This window comes from Macaca fascicularis, chromosome 14 (genome assembly GCF_037993035.2).
Source record: "Macaca fascicularis isolate 582-1 chromosome 14, T2T-MFA8v1.1".
Classification (NCBI taxonomy): domain Eukaryota; kingdom Metazoa; phylum Chordata; class Mammalia; order Primates; family Cercopithecidae; genus Macaca; species Macaca fascicularis.
The window spans coordinates 94833084-94846464 of NC_088388.1; the positions used below are offsets into that span (position 1 = coordinate 94833084).

The 13381-nt window shown below is 35.9% G+C and overlaps 1 protein-coding gene across 7 annotated transcripts in view; it reads left to right on the plus strand.

Moving 5' to 3' along the window:
- CEP57 (centrosomal protein 57) overlaps nt 1-13381 on the plus strand; it is a 44486-nt gene that overhangs the window by 28807 nt on the left and 2298 nt on the right. For 4 of the 7 annotated variants that reach the window (XM_065528909.1, XM_005579410.4, XM_005579414.4 and 1 more), the window contains 6 exons: nt 427-504; nt 3413-3520; nt 4039-4116; nt 8697-8935; nt 10118-10262; nt 11948-13152. In XM_065528909.1, the coding sequence (XP_065384981.1) occupies nt 427-504; nt 3413-3520; nt 4039-4116; nt 8697-8935; nt 10118-10262; nt 11948-12178 (879 nt within the window). In that variant the 3' untranslated portion in view covers nt 12179-13152. Of the gene's footprint in view, nt 1-426; nt 505-3412; nt 3521-4038; nt 4117-8696; nt 8936-10117; nt 10263-11947; nt 13153-13381 lie in introns of those variants that run through there. The other 3 variants (XM_065528910.1, XM_015435326.3, XM_074015105.1) reach the window with 1 other exon arrangement.

Here is a 13381-nt window from a genome sequence, read left to right on the forward strand (position 1 = left end):
TTTAAATTAAAATATTTGTTAAAAAAGTAAATGTTTTTGAGTATCCTTAAAGCTTGCATCACTTGGTTTAAGTTGCTCTCTGAGCTAATTTTAGTTTTAATTATTTCATTTGGGAGATATTTAATACCGCTGAAAATAAAGTTCCAAATTTAGCCTCCATATCCCTATTTACATTCATGCAGTGCTATGTTCTTTGGCCATAGATTTTACCTGTAATTTTATCCACCTACCTCACAGATGATAAATAATTGAACACAATAGAAGAGCATCATGGGTGTCATCCAGCTCACAGCCTCCATTACTACAGTGATCTAACCACCTTATATTGAGTAGGATAAAATTTACATGTTCCAATGCTGCTATATTAAAATTTTACAGACACTTAAGATTTTTCACCCTTATCCCTTTGGATATTTTTATCACTAGAAAAAAATGCAAGAGTTGGAAGCAAAACTCCATGAAGAAGAACAGGAAAGGAAACGCATGCAAGCTAAGGCAGCTGAGGTAAGTTAAAATGTGAGAAAGTGGGCTCTTCATATTTCTTACCGCTTTTTATATACAAGTAAACAATTATATTTGGTTATCTTACATTATTTATATTTTAGAATAGTGCAGCATATAAATTTTCAGATACAGGTTAATGTGGAAAATTATGAACAAGTATTTTTATAGACAGCAAAATTTGTACAGTTTTTTAGCATGTTTGTAATTGTGGAGTTTCAGTCAGCATTTTAAAAAATGACAGACTAGATAATATCAGAGACTATACACATAAGAAGGTATGTAGCCATGTAAAACTTATGGCCACTATCAGAAATATTTAAAAGCTCTTTCAGTGTCCTTAAAACCTCTTTCAGTGTCCTACTTATAGGTACTTCTCTTCTTTGGTGACCTCATGATGCCAGGACAGAAGTTGAGGTAGTGGGCTGCCCCAGTAGCTAATGACCCAGAGCAGTTAACAGAAGCCACCACATGAGGAAAATGAGCTCTACTCTCTCCTAGTTTTGGATTTTATCCCATGCAGTGGCCACCAGATAGAATAGGTGAGGCAGTGTGGATTCACAAAAGCATTGAGTTTATATGTACCAACCAGAAATGCGTTTCCAGGAGATACATAGCAAGACTACTGAAGTAAGTCTGACTTATAGACTCAGTAAAATAAAATGTTCATGTTTTTAACTGAAGACACTCTCCTTATGAGCTTATTTGCTCAAATTCCTCCCAGATACTCCCCTGCCCCTTCCAGGGTCTTTTATTTTTATGACATATGCATGTATCTTTTTTTGGATGAACGCAAGAATCAGGTCTTGATTCCAAAGGGTAGAGCCTCTGCAGTTCAATCTGTGACCAAATGCCTACAGTGTCTTGGGCTCACATCATATATGTGATTACAGGAATATAAAAGTTATCTTTGTTACCTTGTTTATTCTAGTGCGTCTCTAAATTTATTGACTTAATTTATTTTCTATTAAATCAGATATAGTTCTTTCTCAAACATTTACCTTCTGATCAATTTGTAGACTGTTGTTGTTTTTCCTCAGTGTGCTTTCTGAGTTACATAGCCACATGGCTTAATTTTTGACCAACAAATTTTCTTTGCCCATTTTCTCTTTAGGGTTGGCCACTTCACTGTGTTTCCATTCCCATATTTGTAACAAACTTGTGGGTTGTGCTTTATATGCATTGTGGTGTTGAGTACATTATATATGAAATACAAAATTTAGTAAGTTCCTTAGTTAATGAATTTTTAAAATAATTTATGGTACTTCTGTTTTCTCCTTAATTTAGCAGGCAACACATAGGGACCAAATTAGTTGTTGCTGGTAATATGTTACCAGTAAATATTTTGAGTTGGTGGTGAACATTATTGTACTGAAAGAACAATGAGGGATAGATACATGGTTCCAAGTCTAGTGTTGGGCAAGTTATGTAACTATTCAGAGCCTGGATTTTTGTTTGAGACCAGCCTGACCAACATGGTGAAACCCTGTCTACTAAAAATACAAAATTGGCCGGGCGTGGTGGTGCATGCCTGTAATCCTAGCAACTTGGGAGGCTGAGGCAGGAGGATCGCTTGAACCTGGGAGGTGGAAGTTGCAGTGAGTTGAGATCACACCATTGCACTCCATCCTGGGCAACAAGAGCAAACTGTCTCAAAAAAAAAAAAAAAAAAAGTTCTGCATTTTGCATCTTCTTGGTGTTGGGGTGATCAAATGAGAATAAAAAATAATGAAAGTGCTTTAAAATGTTTGAAAACTAGCACAGAAATAAGATAGCTGCTGGGAAGAATAAATAAACTGGAAGTTAAAATACTCAAAAAAATGTTCTTGTATACTGTTTACACTCATAGGCATCATAAGTCTTCTAGAGTAGTAATTTCCTGTTCATTGAATTATATCTAGTCAATTTACTGTGTATAAAGCAATGTTAGATGTGTTGGGAGTGTATAGATGCTTCCTGTATTCCTTTGTGACAGAATAGATTTTTTTACCCCAAAGCTACACTCATGTGGGAAGTAATAGTGATAATCTCAATATCTGTTTTTATGGAATCCACTGGTCCTGAATATATGTTTTAGCTCCATTATAATTTCCTGGGGAACTTTTAAAATACTTTAAAATATGAATTTCCCCAATCTGGAAGAGCCAAAATCATGAGGTCTGGACAGCCACCTGGCAATCCAAATTGTCCTCATAAACTGCAGACAGTTTTGGTACATATAGGCAGATTTGAAACAACCACTATTCTGGACAGGTTTTTTTTTGTTGTTTTTTTTGTTTGTTTGTTTGTTTAAAGGAAAGTTGAAAGTTGGCTTAGTGAAAAGAGCAGTCCTTTTTTGAAATTCTTAGTAAGTGCTTGTGGAATTTCTACCATGAAGACAGGATATTTTTAAATTAGTATACTTACTAAGCTTCTAGAGAAAAGGACTTGGTAACATTTGCCTGATAGCTTCCAGTGTTTTTTGGTATTTTTTTGGACATAAGTTTTCAATTCCTTTTTCTTGTATAGTAAGTGCATGGCTTTTTAGAAGGGGAAGAAATGTATTCTGCTCTTTGGCTGTTTTGTGTCTGGTAATGTAGTAGATGCCATTTTTGAAAAGAGAATGTATTGAAGCAATGGTTTGGGGTTAGATACATTGCCTTTAACTCATTAGATAGAATTTATGGAGTAGCTACAAATACTGAAGGTAATGTGTTCCACACTGAAGAAAGGACAGATTATAACAAAGAAGGTCAAGATAAAATGAGAGACTGGTATTTATTTAAAATATTTGACAATCATTGATAGATTGGTTCAAGACATACTTTACACAGCTATAATATGTTTTTCAGTTAGATACTACTATTGGCTTTTACAGGCTTTCATCGGTTTTATTCCTACAGCATTAACTTTAGGCTCTCATTTTTCCTAGTTGCAGACTGGTCTAGAAACAAATAGACTTACTTTTGAAGATAAGGCAACTCCACGTGTTCCCAGTGCAAGAAGAATTAAAAAAAAGAAGTCAAAACCACCAGAAAAGGTGTGAAGACAGAACCAAATCAGGCAAAATGCTGATTACTTGGTATAGTTTATGTCAAAACACCCATAAACTGTATGGTGTACTACAACCTTGAGAGAGTAAATCTTTCATTCTCAATTTCTTCATTCAGAAGGTGGAGATAAGTAATACTTCTAAATTTTTATCCTGATAAGAGAAAATATATAAGGATTTTGGAACTGCAGAACACCATACAAAATTAGCATTATTATTAGTACTGCATTATCTTGTGCTCTTATAATGTTTTGTGTATATGTATACTGATTTTCTACTTAGAATGTAACTGTTGTTTTATCAAGTGCTTTTTTTCCCCCAGCCTTTACAAGGCTAGGATACGTGCTAACAAGTACTATTAGGAGCTGGCTCATGATCATAATGCCAGCTATAGATAAGGCAAGTAGTAGCCCAGTAGTTAACTGAAGTTTCAAGTTAGTCATGTATAGTCAGTTTTTATTATCATGTGAATAAAATAAAATTGTTTTCCTCTTCTTTTCATTCAGAAAAGTTCTAGGAACTATTTTGGTGCACAACCACATTATAGATTATGCTTGGGAGATATGCCATTTGTAGCTGGGAAGGTGAGTTGGTCAAACTCTGGATTATTTTTGTACAGTGTTGATCCTTGAATTAAGTCCCTGCATCTGCAAGTATGTCTGTAAATGGAATGAACATTTTTCTGTCCCTGTACCAGTGTGGATCACAGTGATGTGAAAATGAGATGGGGGGAGGTTTTTTGGGATTGGGGAAGCAAGGAAGAGATGGGGAGGATACCTTAAAGTAGATAAAGTATATGTGGAAAGGAAGTGGTAAAAGCAGAGACCCTAAATTGAAGAAGGTGTCGTTTCAGATAGGGGTCAAGGAAATAAGAAATAATATGTTTGTAGCATTGGATTTTTAGTATCAATCCTGTTGAGTTATATTTAGATACAGGTAGATATTTGAATAAGCATATAGCACTACTTGCCCTCACATCCAGATCTAGGACTAATTCTCCAAGAAGCAGTCATACGTACACTTGAATCTTAAGTTTCTTTAGCACTTGAATGTAAAGCTGTATCGTCATATAGCAACAAGTACTGAGTGAAGTGCCTAAAACTGTGCTAGTTGACACTACTTTATAAGCTGTGTTGCTGGTGGTGTTATGTTTCGATTCCAACTAGATTGTCATTCTAGCATCTTGGGAAGTAAATGTTCTTTTGAATTTTATATTTGTTTATATTTATTTATTTTAAACCCCCAGTAAATTTGGAGTGAAATCATGGGGAATATAATACGTTAGTGGTGACAAGCATTTGAAAAAGGTACAGTTGACCCTTGAACAACATGAGTCTGAACTCTGTGTGGGTCTACTTACAGGCAGATTTTTTTTTCAATAAGTATCTTGGAAAATTTTTTGGAGATTTCTGGCAATTTGAAAAAACTTGCAAACTGTATCTTAGAAATATCAGAAGCTAAGAAAAAGTTGGTATGTCATGGATGCATAAAATTGACTATGTCAATACGAGTGCATTTTATTACTACCATAAAATGTACACAAGTCTGTTTTTTTAATTTATCAAAAACGATTTGCACACAGACTACATGGCGCCATTCACAGTACAGATAAATGTAAATAGATAAAGATGCAGTATTAAATCATAACTGTATAAAATTAACTGTAGTATATACTATGCAACTGATAATTTTGTAGCCATCTCTGTTGTCATTGTGATGAGCTCAAGGGTTGGGAGTATTCACTTGAAATGCTGTGTGATGCTAATCATCTTCAAATGAGCAGTTCATCTCTCCAGCAAATTGTGTGTCACAGTAGAAAGTGTTCTCTAGCAGTTTCGTATTTACCATCATGTTTAGCACAATACGGTAAATACTTTGAATAATACCATAGGACCCATGTCAAGTGCTACTAATGATGGTGGAAGTGCTCCCAAGACGCAGACAAAAGTCATGCTTCTGCTGACCAAGAGGCAGCAGATGAGTCCTAAGATGCCATTAAGAAAATCATTGAGGAGAACCAGGCTTTTAATGCAGACAAAAGTACCCTATTCTGGAAAAACATGATGCCATGAAGGATATTTATAAGTAAGGAAGAGAAGTCAGCACCAGGATTTAAGGAAAGAGGAGACAGGCTAAATCTACTGTTTCGTGAAAACACAATCAGATTTACAATCAGGATTGCCCTTGTCTATAAAGCTGCTAATCCCTGAGCCTTCAAGGGGAAATATACCCAACTGCCAGTCTTTGGGTTTACGACAAGAATGCCCCGTTGAGAACCCTTTTTCTAAACTGGATTTAGAAAAAGAATTGATCCATCAATGCTTTGTCCCTGAAGTCAGGAAGTAATTTGCCAGTAAGAGACTGCCTTTTAAAGTCTTTTTAATACTAGGCATTGCCCCTAGTTACCCAGGAACATGAAAGTTCAACACCAAAGGCATGGAAGTAGTCTACTTGCCCCTAAACACAAGGTGTCTAATTCAGCCTTTAGATCAGGGAGCATAAGGACCTCTAAGGCACATTACATACACTGTAAAAAGAGTTCGTAATGCTGTGGAAGAGAACTTCAGAGAGAACATTATGAAAGTCTGGAAGGATTACACAGTTGAAGATGATGTCATCATTTTTATAGAAAAAGTCATGAAAGCCATCAAGCCTGAAGTAATAAATTCCTGTTGGAGAAAACTCTCCAGATGATATGCATGATTTCACAGGATTTGTGACAGAGCCAATCATGAAAGAGATTGTAGATATGGCAAAAAAAAAAAAAGAAGGCTGGAGGTGAAGGATTTCAGGATACAAATCTTGGAGAAATTCAAGAGTCAGTAGACACCATGACAGGAATTAACAACTGGGATGGATACAAGTGCTTTCAAACCAGTGCCACAAGATGAGGAAGACAACGTGGAAGTAATGTCAGAAAACACATTGACACTAGACAGTCTGGCAGAAGGGTTCTAATTATTCAAGACTGCCTTTCACTTTTTTTTTTTTTTTTTTTTTGAGACGGAGTCTCGCTCTGTCACCCAGGCTGGAGTGCAATGGTTCCATCTCGGCTCACTGCAGCCTCTGTCTCCTGGGTTCAAGCAATTCTCCCACCTCAGCCTCTCAAATACCTGGGACAACAGGCATGCGCCACCATGCCTGGCTAATTTTTGTATTTTTTTAGTAGAGACAGGGTTTCTCCATGTTGGCCAGGCTGGTCTCAAAATCAGACCTCAGGTGATCCACCCGTCTCAGCCTCCCAAAGTGCTGGGATTATAGGCATGAGCACTGTGCCCAACCTGCTTTTGACTTTTATGACATAGACCCTTCTATGATACATCACTGAAACTAAAGCAAATGGTGGAAGAATAATTGGTATCATATAGAAACATTTTTAGAGAAATGAAAAAGCAGAAAAGCCAAGACAAATTATAGTATATTTCTGTAAAGTTGCACAGAATGTGTTAGCCTCTCCTGCCTCCCCCTCCACCCTCTCCACCCCTTCTGCCTCTGCCACTGCTGAGACAGCAAGACCAACCCCATTCTTCTGCCTACTCAACAGTGAATAATGGGGATGAAGGCCTGTATGGTGAGCCAGTTAATGAATAGTAGATATACTTTCTCTTCCTTAGGATTTTCTTAATATTTTCTTCTAACTTTACTTTTAGAATATAGTTTATACATAAAACATAATATAAATGCTTCCAGTCAATAGCGGGCTGTTGGTTACATTTTAGGGCAAAGTTTTATTATAGTTCTCAGCTGCATAAGTGGAAGCTGAATGATCAGAACACATGGACACATAGTGGGGAACAACATGCCCTGGAGCCTGTTTGGTGGGGGAGTTGGTCAACGGGGAGGGAGAGCATCAGGAAGAGTACCCAATGGATGCTGGGGTTCATACCTAGGTGATGGGTTGATCTGTGCAGCACACCACCATGGCACACATTTACCTGTGTAACAGATCTGTGCGTGTACCCCAGAACTTAAAAGTTGAAGGAAAATAAAGTTTCATTATGGCAGAGTTTTGACTGCATGGGTGGTCGGTGCCCCTAACCCCTCCATTGTTCAAGGGTCAAGTGCATATTAATATAATCAGAAAAATAACAGGAACAAGAGAATTTTTTAAATTATTGCATACTGAAAGTGTACTTATAGGTAATTAGTATAATAAATATATATTACAAGTTATGAGCAAAATAGTGGTTACATCGATTGATTTTTGAATAGTGGACCAGCCTTGCATTGATGTAATAAACTCCCACTTGGATGTGATATATAATACTGCTGTATTCAATTTGCTAGCTAACAATGGGAACTAAGATAAGAAGGAAAGCATATGTTTACCTTAGCATGGTGGTTCCGAATCTGGCTAATCAAAATCAACTGGAGGACTTGAAAACAAATTTCCAAACTCTAACTCTGCAGTGAGTTTGGAGTGCTGCCTAGGAACCTGCATTTTAAATATGCTATCTAATGATATTTATGGAGCCAAGTAAGCCCAGCCATCTATTTATAAAATGGAATAGTACATTGAGATTGTTGGTTTAGTGTTTAAAACAAAAACAAAATAGTTTTGAGAAGTCTATCAGGTTTTTCTTACACATGTGATAGACATGTATTTAGTGCTTCCTATTATTCCAGGATAGAGAAATGAACAAGTCTCTACCACCTGGATGTACACTGTTTAATAGGTGAAATCGATATGTAAAAGCAATTAAAATATATTATGATAAATGATATGAGAGAGATATGTAAAAAGTGTTATAGGTGATCTGAGAATGGACTGATTACCTGGCAGTTTTAAGGAAGCCTTTAAAAATAATATATTTGAACTGGGTTTTAAAGAATGATATAAATGTTGCTAACACACCAAAAAATGTCATCTGCAAATATGGTTTGTTCACAAAATGGAGAAAAGTGGAGGATGATAGGACATGAGGCTAGGAAATGTAGGTTGCAGCTCAATGATGTAGGGCCTTATTTTCCATTCTGAAACATTATAGTTAGTGGATTTATATCAGAGGATTTCAAATAGAAGAACATCATGATCAGAATAATTTTAGGATTTATATACTGTACTTTGAAGGGTGAAGAGTTCTTTTTACCTAGGCTTAGGGAATAGAAAGTGGTGTAGAGAATATAACTTCAGTTACTTCTTTCATCATTTTTCTTCCTTTAGTCCACAAGTCCTAGCCATGCCGTGGTAGCCAATGTTCAGCTTGTCTTGCATCTGATGAAGCAACACAGTAAAGCTTTGTGCAATGATCGAGTCATCAACAGTATTCCTTTGGCAAAGCAAGTATCTTCACGAGGTGGTAAAAGTAAGAAGTTGTCAGTAACATCTCCCTCCAACGGTATTAATGAGGAGCTGGCAGAAGTCTTACAGACTTTACAGGATGAATTTGGGCAAATGAGCTTGTGAGTTTTTTGTTGTTTGTTTTTTAATTCAATTTAGTTTTAAAACCTCAGTTTTTAAAAACTTGTTGACTTTATTATTCTTACTTTCCTTTGTTGAGCAAGTATGGCTGAGCACAATCCTTAACACCAACCAAGTTACTGGGACTTTAACAAATACAACTAATAAGGGTAAAATCTCTCTCTTACTGTTAAATGTTTTGAAGACCAAGGTTTATATTTAAGTTTTATTTCTTTGAGAACTTATGATATACAGTCATGCATCACTGAATGACAGAGATGTGCTCTGAGAAATATATCATTAGGCGATTTTTTTTTCCTTATGCCTGTAGGAGTGTGCTAATCTTATAGCCTGTTGCTCCTAGGCTACAAACCTATACAGCATGTTACTCTACTACTAAATACTATAAGCAGTTGTAACACAATGGTAAGTATTTGTGTATATAAACATACCTAGATACAGTAAAAATATGATATTCAAGTCTTATGGGATCACTGTTGTATATGTGGTCTGTTGTATACTGCATCATTATCTAGTGCCTGACATTATATTCATTTTAGCTAAACTTAATTGATAAGTTAGGACATGAGTGTCTGAAGAACAAAATTCATCTCTAGATTTTCCTTTACATATACAGTATTCTTTTGGGGAAAATATGAATATAAAGATTTAACCTTGAAATTAAGAACTCTTCCATTTCCCTCCAGTGCCTTTCTTGAACTTTTAAATTCATATTTTCAATTAAAAATTTCTTGATCTAGTCTGGGCACGGTGGCTCACGCCTATAATCCCAGCACTTTGGGAGGCCGAGGCGGGTGATCATGAGGTCAGGAGATTGAGACCATCCTGGCTAACATGGTGAAACCCCATCTGTACTAAAAATACAAAAAAATTGGCCGGGCATAGTGGTGGGCGCCTGTAGTCCCAGCTACTCAGGAGGCTGAGGCAGGAGAATGGCATGAACCTGGGAAGCGGAGCTTGCTGTGAGCCGAGATTATGCCACTGCACTCCAGCCTGGGCGACAGAGTGAGACTCCATCTCAAAAAAAAATTTCTTGCTCTATTCAAAAAATGGAGTCATTTTTTAAATACATGGGGCAGTAACCCCATAATGAGCAAGGTATAATAGACCTAGCCATGAAACATAGAAAACTTAACCACGTTCTACTTCTGCTTTGTATATAGTGATCACCAGCAGCTTGCAAAACTTATCCAGGAGTCACCAACTGTTGAACTGAAAGACAAGTTAGAGTGTGAATTGGAGGCATTAGTGGGAAGGATGGAAGCAAAAGCCAACCAAATAACTAAAGTTCGAAAATACCAAGCCCAGGTAACTCAGTTTTCCTTCACTCAAGTTTCTAATGATTAAGAAAAAAAATACACTTTAATTCAAATATTAAATTATGACACTAAGTGTATCATAGATAAATATCTACAGGAGATACTTCTTTACTGAAGACATTTGTTCATTAAGAATTGGTAAGTAGATTAGGAAAGAAGACACTTTTAGTCACTTAGCATATTCATCTAAGATAATCTTTCAAATACTGAATGTATTTAATATTCTTTATGAATAAGCTTTAACTTCTTTGATGAATTTAAATAGTTCTGAGTTTATCCAAGTAAGTTTTTTTTAAAAAGCACCTGGGAAATTCTGTTTCCAAAGGAATAAGTCAAACATTAAATATGTGAAATATATTTATGTTACTAATCATTTTATATCAGCCAACAATGTAGTATCTACTAGATGCAGTGGTGACGTCACATTCAAGGGTTTTCATCCAGAGAGAAACATGATTCAGGTATTTAAGAGATTACTATAGTGACTAGGGGTAGGGTGATGGGATCAAGGCAGAGAGGCTGAGAGATCAGCTATAGACATATCAGTGGTGGTCAGCAAGACAGTAGTTGGGTTTGGGCAGAGGTAAACAGATTTGAGGTGTATTTTGGAAGTAAAAAAAATATTGGGGTTATTTGCTGCTGGGTATCATGTAGAAGGAGAGGGAGTTAGGCAGGATGGTGATTCCACTGACTGAAATGGAGAAGGCTGAGAAGTTCAGAGAGTAGAACAGGTTTGTTGGCTGTTGATTGGTAGCCATATGATAGACCCAGTGCCAAGTGCTTTGAGTATATCATCTAATTTTCACAAATGGCTTATGAAGTGGGTATATTCTCATAGAAGAGGATGCTAGGCCACATTTTCTGGGAAGTATGCATATATCCTCAGCGAAATTAAATAACTTGCCCAAGTATCAGCTCACTGGGAAATGGCAGAGCTGGGATGAAACTAGCCTTTTCAACTCTAAAACTTGGGATGTTTTTTCAAAGTTCATGTATGAAAAAGAAATACAAGCAAATTATTCCTGTAGGAGTAAGGAGTAATGGTTTAATTTGTTGCTTATACTAATTAGACTTATTCTAATGGAACACCAACATGCCAGCATCAGTTTGGCTAAAGTAAAAATAAAGCTCCCCTGGTTTAAATTATTCTAAAATAATGGAACAAAAATGAAATTCTTTTCATAGTATTAATACATTACCAATTACATCTGTTCATCCATCTGGAAATTGCTTCTTTGCCTCCTCAGACTAGTTTCTAGAATGCCTTTCTCCTCTTCTCCCATTTGTGAAAATCCTTCCCGTTCTTTTCTGTGTGTCTGATTTTTGCCGCCTCCATGAGTTTCCTTCAACTCCCCTTGTTTCTCACTCGCCCTGTTCTGTACTTTGGCAATATTGCCTTAATTTAGGACAACCAGAATTTGTTTACTCAGGTTTACTTGTTTGTATATTGTTATATATATTTAAGCATATATTCATTTATATTAATATTTAAGTGTTAAATGACTAGTGCAGTAGGTTTTGAAGTCTTTTTAAAAAAGCCTAGAATGTATTATTTGAGTTTCAGTTAGCATGAGAGTTAACCAAAAAAAGGTACTCTTTTGTACTTTTTGTTGTCAGAACAAAATATTTTCATTAAATTCTCCTTTTCCTTCCTGCCTTGGTTATTTGGTATAGCTGGAGAAACAGAAGTTAGAGAAGCAGAAGAAGGAATTAAAAGCTACCAAAAAGACTCTTGATGAAGAAGGAAACAGCAGCAGCCGTTCTGGAATCACAGGGACCACAAATAAGAAAGATTTTACCAAACTCAGACCTGGAGAAAAAGGCAGAAAAAATCTTCAGTTATTGAAGGACATGCAAACCATACAGAATTCACTACAAAGCAGTAGTTTGTGTTGGGATTACTGACTCATAACCAGGTCAGAAATTTTATTCAGATAATCTGTACCTCATCAATCAGATGATGACAATTTACTTCCCAGATCTCATACTCACTTATGTTGGAATTAATTAATAGCAGGTGTTAAGGGACCCAGGCTTCATTACACAGGCTTTTCATGTATGCAGGATGACTCAGTGTTAAAACATTTAAATGGAAACCAGGGGGGTTTTAAAGCCTGAGAAACCACACATAATCTTGTTTTGTTGAGATGAGTTTGCTGTACTGATATATTGCACTTTGTAAACAGATTACCAGTTTTTTACTTGTGGGTGTGATTTTTTAAAAATAGTTCTTTATATTTAAAACTAGGTTTACATTTTCAAAATATGAGACTATGCCATAGGCAGTGCTTGCTTGAAAAGTCTCATTTTTAAATCTCCCTGGCATGAAGTGCCCACTTCCCCTTTCCAAAGCAACCATTAAACATACTTTGTATCTACTATTGGTGGAGTTTTCCTATATTTAAATATATATATATATTTCAGAGGATTTTTATTTTGCTTTTTGGCATTTCAGACTTTGATCAGTATTAAGTGCACTTGTATTGCTTTTTAATCTGTTAATTTTTTTAAAGACTCAAGCAGTCATTTTGAGTTATATCTGTAAAAATTATAAAAGGATTTTTGAAAGTATAAACAAATTGTCAGTGGAATGAGATTTTGGAATAAAGTGAGAATGGGAGAAGGGATATGTTGTGAGCATATACCTTCACAGTTCTTAACACCTGTTTTGTAATCATGATATTCAGTCAAGGCATTATGGTTTTTAATCTTGAAACTTAGAGAACCCTTTGAATATTTGCTTTTACTGGTGTACAGTATGAGTGGAATATGAACTGTACACATAATTGTTATGTTGCTATAAATCATAATTTCAACTAGATCAAGACATGTTAACCTTTTATAAATGTAAAGTCAATAAAGCACCTTTTTAAAAGAAACACTGAAACTTTCCTTAACAGCCTGTAAAAGGCTTTGTGATAAACTCTCAAAAAATGCATTTCTAAATAGGACATCAATGTATTGATGAAGAGAAAAAACTAGTACTTAGTTGCTATATTCATGCTTACATAGAGAGCCCAAGAATATTAGATTTCCTCATGATACAAGATACTACAGTAACAGCCTTTAATTTAGGATCCTGAAGTAGATTTTGGGGTATTTGTGGCT